We start from the raw sequence: 14,718 nt of genomic DNA, 5'->3' as shown, positions 1-14,718 counted from the left end.
TTCATATTCTTAGGACATTTCCTAAGGTAACCTTTTGCGACAACCAGGGTGGTCTTTTTAAGCTCCTGCCCAAATGCCTTGTTGCCCAATTTCAGCCCTTTGTACACTCCATTGGCCTAATTCTTTTTCCATGTCTGAATTTCCACAAATCTGATCAGTTTGTAAGTAGCCTTCTCTGACAACCTCATCCCACAGTCTCTCTCTCATTCTAAAAGCTTTATTTCTGATACAATCTATTTGCCTCTTATCTCCTATTAACTTTGTGTAATAGATGTTGAATTATTCACAAATATTACCTGTATATATTTTATCAACCTGTTTGATTATAATTCACTGCTGAAGCCAGGAACTGTACCTTTTACTTCTCTTGAACCTTGTAGTGTTCTTCACATATTCTACAAGAAATATTTCTTGAAGGAATGGATGAATAAATGAATAAACAGAAAACAGCAGATTTAAGCTCAAGAAATCATACTTGTGGTTTTATCCCACTTAATCAAGGCAGATTAATCTATTCCCTCATGTATACATTCATATAATTTAAAATAAGGGACATAATTTGAACATAAATTTAAATTTTACTTTAAGGACGTCAGTTTTACAAATGAGGAAGTTGAGACTCAAGTGTAAAGTAGGCTGATGGAGATTACATAGTCTGTGGCAAAATTAAAACTAGAATTTAGATTTCTGAATCCAAATTTTATGCTCTTCTGAAGGGCAATGCTTTCTGTTGGCGATACCAGGTTAACAGTGTTATCTTAGCCATTAGGCCATTTCAAGAAAGGATAAACAAAAGATGAGATAGTACACAAAGGTCAGTTCATGCTGCATATCACATGTTTAAACTACTTCTTTAAAACAATAGGCAATAAGGCCAGCTGAGTGGCTTGTTGGTTGAGTTGGCTTGGGAGTGCAAGCTCTGAGCATCAGGGCTGCCAGTTTGGATCCTACATGGGCCAGTGATGTTGTGCCCTCTACAGCTAAGATGGGAACAACAGCTCGACCTGGAGCTGGGCTGCTGTGAGTCGCCAGCAATGGGTAGGCTGCAGTGGGTCTGCAGTGTGCTGCCGTAAGCTATCATGAGTGGCAGGCAGCCAGCGTGAGCTGCCATGAGCCGCCGTGAGTAGCCATCTGATGATGGCCGGTGACTGACCTGCCTCGCCCGGGAAGAGCGCAATGATGGTGCCAACTTGGGCCAGTGAAGCAACGTCCTCCACAACTAGACTGAAGAACAAAAGGACAGCAACTTGTCTGTTCCCCTTCCCCGATTCCCCAGCGCTGTTCCCTCCCCCAAATCCCCAATAAAATCTTTTAAAAAATAAAAATAAAAACAATAGGCAGGGCTGGCCGAGTGGTGCGATGGTTAAGAACTGGTTTGGGACACCAGAGGGCCCCGGTTCGGATCCCACATATGAGGGCCAGTGACACTGCCCTCTAAGCTAAGATGCTGAACAACAGCTCAACCTGGAGCTGGGCTGCCATGAGTCGCCTGCGACGGTGGAGGCTGCAGCCCATGTGGCAGTGGGTTGCCATGGGCTACTGTGTGCAGCCAGCAGCCAGCGTGAGCGGCCAGCAGCTGCAGTGAGCAGCCGTTCAGAAGCCGGCGACTGATCTGCCTTGCCCGGGAAGAGCGTAATGATGGTTTCAACTTGGGCCAGTGAAGCAACGTCCTCCACAACTAGACTGAAGAACAAAAAAACGACAGCAACTTGTCTGTTCCCCTTCCCCCAACTCCCCAGCACTATTCCCATCCCCCCAATTCCCCAATAAAAATCTTAAAAAAAAAAATTAATTTGCCCAAGGTCATGTAGCCTACAAAATGGCAGAGCTGGCATTTAAATCTGTGTCCACCTTACTTCAAAGCCTATGTGCTTAACTATTAATACACAACTCTGCTTCAGGAACACAGGTTAAGTTCATATTTGTGTGCTTTAAACTACTGGACAAATGGAACTTAGGTCCACTCTCCTGGTGAATAAGAGAGGAGACAGGGCTCGCATGAGAATACTCCGAATCCCTGAGTATAATTGTCTGAGGAGGCACCCCCAGAGAGGGCACAAATACTTTCAGAGCAATTTGTAGAGGAAGAGCAAGGTCTCAAAATTCTCTGTGATTGCTGGGACTTTTACCATGAGTATATATAGCTGTGATGTTTTTCAAAGAAAAACAAGAACTACGATTTGAAAAACAGGATAACATTTAGAGAATAACATGTAAAACATTGTCCCAATAATGAATATGCCAATAAATTTTTTAAATCCTGTCAAAGTAACTATAGAGGATATGTAAAACACAGCACGAAAATAAAGAGTAAGATTTAAGAAAAATATTCATACTTCAGTAGGTATATTAACTTACTTTTTTAAAATCTTGGGCCTAAAACCTAAACTATTTTTAATTCATTTTTTAATTGCAGTTGTCATACAATATTATATTAATTTCAGGTGTAAACATAGTGATTAGACATTGATATTTACAAAGTGATCACCCTGATAAGTGTAGTATCATCAGACACCATACATAGTTATTACACCATACATAGTTATTACAATATTATTGACTATCTTACCTATGCTGTACTTTACATCCTCATGAGTATTATTATTGTGGTGACATTGGTTAATGACATTATTTTAGTTTTTTATAAATATTTCTATATCCATTTATTCATTGACAGACACTTAGGTGTTTTCGTATCTTGGCTCCTGTGAATAATGCTGCAATGAACATGGGAGTGCAGATATCTCTTTGAGATAATGATTTCATTTCCTTTGGGTATATAACCAAAAGAGGGATTGCTTGATTAAATGGTAGTTTTTTTGATTTCTGTGAAAAAATGCCATTTGAATTTTGATAGGGTTTACATTGAGTCTGTATATTACTTTTTAATGTGGACATTTAAAAAATATTAATTTTTTTAATCCATTAACATGAGATACCTTTCCATTTATTTATGTCTTCATCAGTTTCTTTCATCAATGTATTATAGTTTTTACTGTGTAGATCTTTCAACTCCATGGTTAAATTTATTCTTAAATATTTTATTCTCTCTGATGCTATCATAAATGGGATTGTTTTCTTGATTTCCTCTTTGAATAGATTATTGTTGATGTGAAAAAAAAACCAACTGATTTTTTATATTGATTTTGTGTCGTGCAACTTTACTGAATTCATTTATTCTAACAGTTTTTTTTGTTTTTGTTTTTTTAGCTGAGCCATCCTTCTACCTGTTGGCAGCTCAGCGGCTGCTCAGCTCGGGCTAGACTCAAACCGCTGTTGCTCAGAGCTCAAACTCTTGAGCGAGCTCTTAACCAACTGAGCCACTCGGCCGGCCCTATTCTAACAGTTTTTGAATGGGGTGTTTTTACATATAAAATTAGGGTTTTTACATATAAAATTATGTCATCTGCAAACAGAAATAATTTCATTTCTTTCTTTCCAATTTTGATGCTTTTTTTTCTTATCTGATTGTTCTTGCTAGTAATTCCAGTGCTATATTGAAATGGCAACAGTGGGCATCCTTGTCTTGTAATGGATATTGGAGAAAAAGTTTTCAGTGTTTCCCCATTATGATGTTAGTTGTGGGTATTTCATAGATGACTTTTATTGTGTGAAGAACATTCCCTTCTATATCTATTTTATTGAGAGTTATTATCATAAATGAATGTTGAACTTTGTCAAATTCTTTTTCTGCATCTATTGAGATAAACATGTGGTTTTTATTTTTTATTCTGTTAATGTAGCTTATCACATTGACTGATTTGCATATGTTAAACTAACCTTGCATCCCAAGATAAATCTCACTTGGTCATGGTGTATAAGCTTTTTGATGTGTTGTTAAATTTGGTTTGCTAGCATTATGCTGTGGAATTTTGTGTCTCTGCTCGCTCATCAGAGATATTGGCTTATAGTTTTATTTTTTTGCAGTGTATTTATCTGGCTTTGGTATCAGAGTGATGCTGGCCTCAAAATGCATTTGGAAGTGTTCCCTTTCCTCCTGTTTTTTTGGAAGAGTTTTTAAAGGATTGGTGTTAATTCATCATTGCAATTTTGATAGGATTCAGCCATCGTACCATCTGGTCCTGGGCTTTTCTTTGTTGAGAGATTTTTTATTACAACTTTAATCTCCTTATTTTTTATTGCTCTGTTCAGGCTATTTCTTCTTGATTCAATCTTTGTTAGATTGCAAGTTTCTAGAAATTTATCCATGTCTTCTAGGTTATTCAATTTGTTAGCAAATAATTGTTCATAATATTCTCTTATAATCCTTTCAGTGGTATTAGTTGGAATACCTTCTCTTTCATTTCTGATTTTATTTGAGTCTTCTCTTTTTTTCTTGGTGAGTCAGGCTTAAGGTTTTTCTATTTTGTTTATCTTTTCAGTAAACTAGTTATTTTCATGGATCTTTTCTATTGTATTATTAATCTCTATTTCATTTATTTTTGCTCTGATCAGTGCAATATGTTTCCATTTTTGCTTCAGAACCCATTTAATGGTTGATTTTAAAATATATTTCCTATTCTACATGAAAAACTTAAAATGGGTCCAGTTTTCTTCAACAATACCTTTAATCAAGCCAAATTTAAAACCTTGTTTTACATTTGTAATGTTTGGCACCACAGAGCCTTAATTCATAAATACACCAGTTCCTTATTTAAAATACTTGTCACTTAGTTCTTCATACAAAAATCATAGAAATACTTAAAAATTAATCACTTGTGTCTTATATCTATAACTTGTCTGGGCAATGATTTAGTCCTTGAAGACACAGGTATAATTTATAGAAAAAGTAATAGAAAGAAGTAGCCTCCCCAAAATGTCAAGATAAATGCCCAAATCAAGTGATCTGAAAAGTAAGGATTTTATTGTGGGTACAGTGGACACAAAGTAGAAATTTATTTTATTTTATTTTTTATTTTATTTTTTTTTCAGCTTATATTGATCATTTAATGTATGCATAGGCTATAACTATAGAGAATCACTGTTATAGCTTTCTGTCTCTCTGCAATTAGAAACTAATGAAAAGTTAGAGATGAAATAGTAACTTCACGTATTAAATGCCTATGCACATTTTTAATGAACACCATGTGTATTAATATTTAAGGTTTTTTAACGCAATAAGTAAACATACTTCTTGCATGTTAATTTAGCAATAAGTTGAATTGACAATGACATTACTCTTGGGCAAGATGTTTCTGTGTTTTGTTTTAGTAACATTTATAGTAGAAAAATTTATTCTCACAGAGTATCGTAACATGAACGGGAATACAAATTTTAAAGGAAGTTCAACAAACTCAGACTATTCGTTTTTAACTTTTCTCCAAAATGAAGCAATAAAACATTATTTCCCAAATCTATCTTTCATTCTTTATCAGTAGCAAATTTGGACAATTTATCCTATAAAGTTAAATTTAAAATTAATGTAACTTTCAATAAAAGAATAGATTCCAGATCCATGAATTTTCTATTCACGAATATTCTTATAATGGAAAGTAAAATTCAAAACCTTCTACAAAATTCTAAGCTGTATGGCAATAACTTTGTGACTGTAATTTCAAAAACATATCATCACCTACTTAACTATTAATTATTATTAAATTGTGGGAACTATCAACACTGTAGAAACTGTTCAGGCTTCTAACTTTTCTTTTTGCCCTTTGATCTTTTTTTTTTAATTTTTTTTTTATTGTTAGTTTCAGGTGTACAGAACAATGCAATAGTTACCCTTTTCACCCTCACAAAGTAACAACCCCCCTCCCCCCATCTATTGCCCTCTCACCCCCAATATCATGCTTATCTATTACAATTCCATTGAATCCGTTCCCGCACTCTACTCCATGTCCTGAGGTTATATGTATATATAATTATAGTTGACATACAGTATTATTCAACATCAGTTTCAGAAATACAATGCGGTGGTCAGGCCTCTACATCAACTATGAAGTGGACTCCCCAAAAGGACATGGGTCCATCTGGCCCCCTAAGAAATACTTACAACATTATTGATTGTAGAAATTTTTTTTATTATTACTATATCTGTTCATAGAAACTAGAAATTAGGTAATATCATCTAAATGTATATTAAAGAATTATTCAAAATTGAGCAAGTTTTATTTTTTTAATTATTCCTTGCAAAGGGAATATTTTTATTAATTTCTTATTTATCTTTCCAGTATTTCTTTATACAAATGTAGGCAAATACAATAGGTACTCTTATTTTCTCTCTTTTATACTAAAGGTAGCATAGTGTATACTGTCAATCAAATAATATACTCTATACTCTGTTCACTTGCTTTTATCACTTAATGATATGAGCTATAGGTCTCTTCATATCAGTATGGGGATCTTCCTCATTTCTTTTTACACCTGCATACTATTCCTTCAAATGGGGGTGCCTTAGTTTATTCAACCAGTACTTGACTTCTAAATACATGGGTTGTTTATAATCACTTTTACAAATTATGCCACAATCAATAAACTTGTACATATGTTCTTTCATGCTTATGTAGGAGGTCATGTAGGATATATTCTCAGAAGAGAAATTGCTGGGTCAAAGGGAAAATATGTATTTTTGGTAAATATTGCCTGATTTCCCTCCATAAGAGGTTATATGTTTTTGAGCAAGTTTTAAAGAAAATGCAGTAAAACCTTGGATTGTGAGTAACTTGGTTTGCGAGTGTTCCACAAGATGAGCAAACATTTCTAATACATTTTAACATGGTAAATGAGCGATGTCTTGCAATACAAGTAGTTTGTTTCCGGAATGAATTATGCTCACAAACCAAAGTATTTTTGTATATGGTTTACTACCTCTCTTGCCCTTTCTAACTCCAACTTAATCTAACCTTGGTCCTACTCAAAAATTTAAAATGCAAGTCCCTTGTTAACCAATTCTTTAATCTCTGCCAGAGATAAATGCCCACTTACCTCTAGTATTTCAGGCTAATACTTAATATATTTTAATGTCTCAAGGCTTTAAACTCAGAAGTCCTATTAAGTAAAAATGAGATGGAATATTCATTTCCTTTGACTGGGGCAAGCTATAACAACATCCTAAACCCCTCTCAACCATCTTTGCTTCTCTCCATGTTTAGGATGCTTTGCTAGGAGGAAAAGGGGGTATCATGCCTTTATGTGAAGAAAAAAATACCAGAATTTAAGAAAGTATTTTGTTTTCTGTTTTAGCTATAGACTTCAATATGGTGGAAATTTTGAAGAACCCAAGAGCATATATAACACCTACATCCAAGGAAGAATCAAGATTAACAAGACGAACAACAAAGGTTTGGAGTCATTATTTTTAAAAATGTCCTTACTTTTTTTATTTGCAGTATAATTAGTTCAACAGCTTCACATAGGCAATGTTAGTTATTTCATTCTTGATATATATTTTAGAAAAATATTAATGATCAAAAGTGATTTATTGGAGAGGTTAATCTTAATATTAAAATGTTTTATTTTTTTCTGTGAAAAATCCCCATCTCTAATGAGAAAAAAACCCCACAGTATTTATCTTTTTTCATGCTCTGGCACTGCTAGTCCTTGAATTGACATACAGACATGGCTCTGATCTCAACAAGCATCAAAGTTGGGAAAACATCAAGGGAGTTTTCGGCAATGGTTGGCCTGTCCCCACCTCTTAAGCCACAGTCCTAGCATAACTGACTACATGTAAAGACTGTTCCTCTTAAGTTGTAAATACTATGTTTCTCCACTTTCCTGAAGGTGCCTCCAAAATAGAGATTTTTATGGACTTACCACCTTGTGTTGCTTTAGTCAAGATTTGATGAGGTTATTGGCTTGAAATTCTGAATTTGATCTCTTAACTTGTTAGACAATTAGGTTTTAAATCTGTTGCTGTCATTATTGCTAAAATTTTGCCTAAATTATCTAGACAAGTCTATTATTTTAAATTTTAAATTATGCCTATATAAAAACTACTTTCTCAAAGCCAGTATTCACATATTTTCTGCCCTCTAATAATCTAGGAATATAAAATCTCTTTCCAACCTTCACAGTGCTGCCAAGGATGATTTGTAAGTACAGTATTTAGGTTAGAAAATGGTGATCTCGAGGACTCAATTTGGGATCCAAATTAGGACACCATTTTGGGGGTGGGAGGGTGGGGGGAGATTGCCAGATTTAGAAATCAGGGAAATGTAGTAAAATTGTATGTCTGATCTTCAACTAGCACTAAAAGTGGTCTTTTATACCTTGCTTACGGTTGAAGAAATATGGACAGGTGGATTTGTAACGGACTGAACAACCTTTTCCAGATGACACTATTAAAAAATAGAATGTAAATTGCAGACACATCTTTGGTAGTATACCATGGTGTTGCATTATTGGCTGTGCTCCATGCAGATTACTTTATTAATAGCTTGGATAAAAATATGGTTGCCATTTTTATTAGATATGTAGAAGTCATAAAGCTTGGAAGAATTATGAAAACATTGGATGACCAAAAATTCACAACAGGCTAGAGTAATAGGCCTAATCTTAGAAGATAAACTTTTATTGTAGAAAAAGTATAAAGATCCAAAATTACAACTGGATAAGTATAATATAATAAAGCCTTGGCTTAGGGGCATCTGGAAAGATTTGTAAATTGATTTTAACAATAAGTTCTGTATGTGTCAACAGTAGAATGTTGTTGACCCCAAAATCTACTGTATTCTTGCACTATTCAAAATAGACATGTGGGCTTTACTCTATGCTAATTTGACAATAATTGTATATTATATTCATTTTGGAGAGTTGCATTGTAAAAGGGTGTAAACAGAAGCATTCTTAACAGAATATAACCAGGATGATGAAGGACTATGAAACCATATTATTTGAGAAATGGCCAAAATATTTAAAGACATTTCCACTAGAAAAGAAAAAACCCTGAAGGCCTTATTAACTGTTTTCAAATATGTAGAGCGCTACTGTAAGAAAGCAGGATTAGACTTTCTGTGTGGCTCAATAATGTTTTTTCACCAATACAAACCAAAAAGTATTTTACTTTTAGCACTAAGTGAAAGCTATAGGGAGACAGATTTCAGTTCAACATAAAGAAGAATTTTTTAAGCCCCAGGGTTGTCCAAATGCTGAATACGCATATGAACATCAGCAAGACACACATTAAAACCTCAAAAACTCTAAGTTTAGCTTTATGGTCATTGTTAGCAATTATCCTTTAGTAAATTAACAGAAAATCGAGCACTAACAGAAAAAAGATCCCTTGGACTTCCTGGATCATCCCTTGTGACCCTTTCAAAGTTTATAGGATTGCTTGGGTCTTCAAATGTAGTACTAGGTTGATTTTTGACTCTAAGTCCTGTTTATGGAATCAAAGTTCTCTGACAATTTTATGTCATATCTTTTGTCGGGTGAATGGAAGCAGTGGGCTTCTGTTAATTGTTTTGGCTATTTGGAATGTCTCCAGCAAAAGGTCTTTGGGCAACATGGGACCTTCTGCTTTGAAGTATCTAAGAAAATGACTAAGGCTCCACAAAACATTGGATTTGTATTTAATACTAGTTCTGCTCTTGCCTGGTTGAATTATCCTTAAAAATCATGGCTCCTCATAGAGAAAGAAGGAGCTGTGAACTGTGGTTCGCGTAAGTTAAAAACTGGTAACTGAAGGGAAAAAAAATAACAAAAATGTCTATTTCTAGTACTTCAGTAAGATAGAGTTTCTATTTTACAATACCCAAGGCAGAAGCCAGGGAACAGTCATAAAATGATCTTTTGAGACAGGCAAAATTTCCTTTTAATCTACATACAGCTTGGCCTGGTTTTGCATGCAATTTAAAGATCAGGCTAGAGGGCCGGACGAGTGGCTCAGTTGGTTAAGCGTGCTAGTTCTGAGCAACAGGATTGCCGGTTCAATTCCCACATGGGCCAGTGAGCTGTGCCCGAGCTGAGCTGCCACTGAGCTGCCAACAGGTAGCAGGATGGCTCAGCTGGTGAGAGCATGTGACCCTAACAACAAAGTTTCCAGTTCGACTCCCTCATGGGATGGTGGGCTGCGCCCACTAGCAACGAAGATTGAACACAGTAGTACCTTGAGCTGAGCAGCCGCGAGCTGGCGACAGTCAGCTGGATGGCGACTAGACTTGGAGCTGAGCTAGCTGCACCCTCCGCAATTAAGATTGAAGGACGACAACTTGGCTGTTACCCTTCCCCAATTCCCTTACATTGTTCCCCTCTCCCAACTCCCCAATAAAATCTTTAAAAATAAAAATTAAAAAATAAGGATCAGGCTAGATATAACCTGATGTAAATTGGGAGATTAAGATGAAGGAAATGATTTACATCATGAAAAATACATCTGATATTGACATTAAATTTTCACCATCAAAGAATTGCTTTTGATTATTATAGTCTCACTTTTTAAAATAATTCTGGAGCAGCTATGAATGAATACAATGAAAAAGTAACCATAAGCAAAGGAAACAAAAGAGAATTTTATGTATCAGTAAAAACAAATAAGAATAAAATCTTATTTCCCACAGGAAATGGAATCAATAATAAATCTCTCATTTAGGCCTTACAAAAAATTGAGAAAATACTTACAAGTAGTTGCTATACTGATCTTGTTTCCCCACAAGACGTCAATAATAGAATCTTGGAGTGATTATATTTATGGTTGCTGTTTCCCTGATATAGAATTCATAGTCAACAGGTTTTGTGTGTTTGTTTGTTTGTCTGTTTTCCATCAGCACTTTGATTATGTTATCCAATTGCCTCTGGCCCCATTTGTTCTAATGAGAAGCCAGCTGTTAATCTTATTAAGGCTCCCTTATATGTTGTTTTTCTCTTGCTGTTTTTGAGATTTTTCTTTTTGTCTTTGTCTTTCAATACTTTGACTATACGTCTAGGTGTGAATTTATCCGACTTGAAGTTAAGCTTCTTGGTTGTATTTTTCATGAAATTTGGAAAGTTTCAGTCATTATTTCTTCATATATTTTTTCTAGGATCCTGTTCATTTTCTTCATTCTTTTTTCTTTCTATTTTTCAGACAGGATAGTCTCTATTGACCTATGTTTAAGCTTGCTGATAAAGCAAAAGGCTAGGAGAGCTTAACTGCCCATACTCATAGACTCATACATTAGTAGATTTCTTTAATTAAGAAGATGCTTTGCAAAATTTACTTGTATTTACTTTAATATCCTAGATGGTCATTTTATTTATAGTTATAATGCACTTATATTTTATTTACAGTTCTTTAAAAACACACAAAGGTAATAACTGATTTGGTTTCTTTCTTCCCTTCATAGTCCCATTATGCTAGCATTGGTCCAGAGTTTAACCGTGTGCTCTTCAATATTGGAAGTCAGAGTCCACTGATTTTATATTATCTTCAGATGCATGACCTAGCTAGTATTTCCAAAGGCCCTAGAAAAACCAAGATTAAACTCACTGAAATATTGCAAGAACCATATCCTTTTTAAAACTTTGCTTTAATATGATCTATTTCTAAAATATTCAAAACTGTTTACTAAATGTGTCAATTAAGAAAAAAATAATGCATTTTTTAACCAATGCTTTTTATTTAGCATTTAATTATGTTCAAAACTTTTATAACATGTTTAGTTACTTTCTCTTTTGGATCTAAGGCTGTGATTTGGCGTGTAGGAAAAATAAAACAAGCATAACTTTAAAAACTGGTATATTTAGTTCTTTAATAAAAGACTATCTTTGTAACTTACTGTTCAGGGTTCAGTTTCAAACATTTGTTGGAACTGTGGGGAATGGGTTTCTAGGCTTCTCTAGGACAGAGTTTCAAACACGCGTTAGCTATGGAATCCTTCATTCCAATGAAAATTTATTTAAAAACTTCATGTGTAAGATATAAAATAAATGAAATGGGAGCTCTTTAGTTGCAGCAGAAGGGGGGTCTGTGGAGGGCAGAGTTCTGTTTGCACCCCTGTGCTCCTGCTACATAACCCATCCTGGCCTCATTGGGGACTCACATGAACCCCGAAGGGATCTAATACTGAAGCGTACATAGCTCTGGATGAAGGAAAAAAATATCAGGACTCTTATTTACAGATATTTCTATCTTGAAAAATATAAAAGAAGTCTCACTTTACTAATATTTAGTAAAGGGGTACCCCCACTCAGCTGATATTTTAGTCTGGACTCTACTATGTTGAGGGATCATGATGGTATCTTTGCTCTCATGTTGTTTTCTGAGTGTCACAACATAGTGATGTTTTGTTTGGGTGTGTAAGCAAATTTATAGATTATATCATCTAGTTTTAACTAAATTAACAACTCACTCATAGACCAGTAGCTTTAGAAGATTTCTGAAAAGAACAGTGGATTGATGCAAGAATAAATTTTTTTTAAAAAGGAAAGAAATGGCAGAGCAATATTTCCCCTGCTCTTTGAGGGAGCTCATTTCCAGCCACAATAAGAAATGAAATAAATGGTGACCTATTCAGTTCCGCCAGGATGTAGGCCAAAAATATAAAAATAAAAATATTCAAAAAGACTATTTGTAATATAGATATACATCATTTTATAAACAACAAATCTAGCCCTAGGTGCCTTACACTTTTCAATATTATCAAATGGTAGTATATCAGTTTAATTTGCAAGGCATTTATAAACCAACTGTCTAGGCACCAATACAAACCTCTACAAATTGAGGACAAAAGATTTGGTGTGCCATTAGTAACTGTTAAATTTTATTTTTAAAATATTTTATTTCATCTCACTGTTTTCTATCACATCCTGTGTATCTTTTATAATGTGCATAATATATTAATACAGGTTGATGTGTATATAATTTATAAATTAAAAATTATACCTATATGGGCATGTGCTTATGTAGCTTTTACTCATGAGATATGTGATCAAGAAAGTGTGGAGACCACTGCTCTAGCAGATTCTCAGAGCTCTTCATACGATGCTTCTTCTCCCACATTGCAGTCAAGACAACCTCTAGAGCCTCACTGACCACAAGCACATGAAATTAACTTGAATGGCTCCGGAACACTAGGAGAAAGGCAAACTATAGGGAAAATCAATCTGTTTTAAGACTTTTAAGTTAGGTAGTGATGTAGGGATTCTCATCAACCTTGGATTATGTCTAAAATATAAATTTTTAATCTCTAGAGTGAAATTTGAAAGGTATTTGAAACCTTTCATAATAGATTACTTTTATTTTTAACTATTTTTTATTGTGATTATAAAAATGTCAATCTTTGATTGTGTTTATATTTCTGATGGGCATGGATTTATCCAACGGCTATGCCAGAATTCATACCACCAGTTTACTGAGAATGTGGGAAAAGTGTATGTGTTAGGGTAGAGAAAGAATGAGATGAAAATCTAAAACGTGAAAACTTTTAGGATTGTATCTCATTCTGTAAAAAGTTGAAAGGAATCATGCAATCGAAAGTAATGGGGCTTTCCATGATGCTTACTGAACTTGTAAAATATAATGCCCGCTTATAAGAAAAAATGTTCCTAGATCTAATGATAATGATGAACAAAATTATAATAATGATGCCTCATATCCATCAGCACTTGGCAATTTTTTTCAAGCATGTATTGAATTCCCCCTCTGTATTATCACGGGAATGGCAGGAGTCCTGTGGCAGTGGGCAGAGCAGGCACCCATCACAGCCACTTTACAGATGAGGAAACCAAAGCACAAAGAGAGTTAAGTGGCTTGCCCAGGTGATTTGTGCAGCAGAGCCGGCAACAGAGTCTTCTATTTCCTGAGCATGGCTGCTTTCCTGACATGGTAATCCAGGCTAGAATTCTCTCTGAGCAGGATACTAATGATTGGTGACAGAGCCCAGTAATATTTCCTCCAGGATAGTGATAGCTGCCAATGAAGTTTGTGTCCAGATTTCCCATAAGTATCTGTGATGACTGTAGATCATTGAATTTATCTCCATCTCACTCAAATTTTACTTTGAAACTGTTCAGAATACAGAACATTTTTAGTAGTTTTCTCTGGACTTACTGTAGTCCTATAGCTTTCCTGGAGTGCAGAAGCAACAGCTTGCAGTGAGTGTATCTATGCAGAGTGAGGGAGTGGAGAAAGTAGAGAAGGAGATAAATAAAGACAACAACAAAAAAAGACAAATATAGTTCATCATATTTGAGGTAGGCAAACTCTAAGGTGGTCCCCAATGATTCCCACCTCCTGGTGGTATTCATGGCCTTATGTAATGCCTTCCCATTGTGTGTGGGCTGAAATTTTGACTTCCTTCTAACAAATAGGGTATGGCAAATATAATGGTATATCACCTCTGAGATTCAGTTGCAAAAACTGACATCAGCCCTGCTCGACTTTTCTTGCTTGCCCTCACAAAGCATTCTGAGGGAAATCATATACCATGTTCTAAGTTGACCAGGAGAGAAACCTACTTGGCAGGGAAGGGAGGAAGGCCTCCATCTAACAACCAGTAAGAAACTGAGACCCTTAGTCCCATGAGGAAAAAAAAAACCCATGAGGAAGTAAATATTGTCAATAACCACGTGAGTGAGCTTGAAACCAGATCCTCCTTCGGTTGAGCCTTGGAGGTGACTGCAGCCTGTGAAGGACACTGAGCCAGAAGTATCCAGCTGAGCCATGCCCAGACTCCAGACCCACAGAAGCTGTGCAATAACATGTTTGTTGTTTTAAGCTGCCATGTTTTGGGGGTAATTTGTTATACATCAGTAGATAACTCACAATATTTCAGCAAAAGTCTGATTTAAATGAAT

General features: G+C 35.2%; 1 protein-coding gene across 3 annotated transcripts in view; it reads left to right on the top strand.

Annotated features, from left to right (window-relative positions):
• The window catches only part of FAM227B (family with sequence similarity 227 member B), a 190,177-nt gene that overhangs the window by 147,071 nt on the left and 28,388 nt on the right, over positions 1-14,718 (top strand). For all 3 annotated transcript variants that reach the window (XM_019664673.1, XM_019664680.1, XM_019664687.1), the window contains exons 10-11: positions 7,186-7,283; positions 11,268-11,428. In XM_019664673.1, coding sequence (XP_019520218.1) covers positions 7,186-7,283; positions 11,268-11,428 — 259 coding nt within the window. The remainder of the gene's footprint in view (positions 1-7,185; positions 7,284-11,267; positions 11,429-14,718) is intronic.

Source organism: Hipposideros armiger, unplaced genomic scaffold (genome assembly GCF_001890085.2).
Source record: "Hipposideros armiger isolate ML-2016 unplaced genomic scaffold, ASM189008v1 scaffold_12, whole genome shotgun sequence".
Taxonomy (NCBI): Eukaryota; Metazoa; Chordata; class Mammalia; order Chiroptera; family Hipposideridae; genus Hipposideros; species Hipposideros armiger.
The sequence above is the reverse complement of the archived record's forward strand: the minus strand, read 5'-3'. Positions and strand labels throughout refer to the sequence as shown.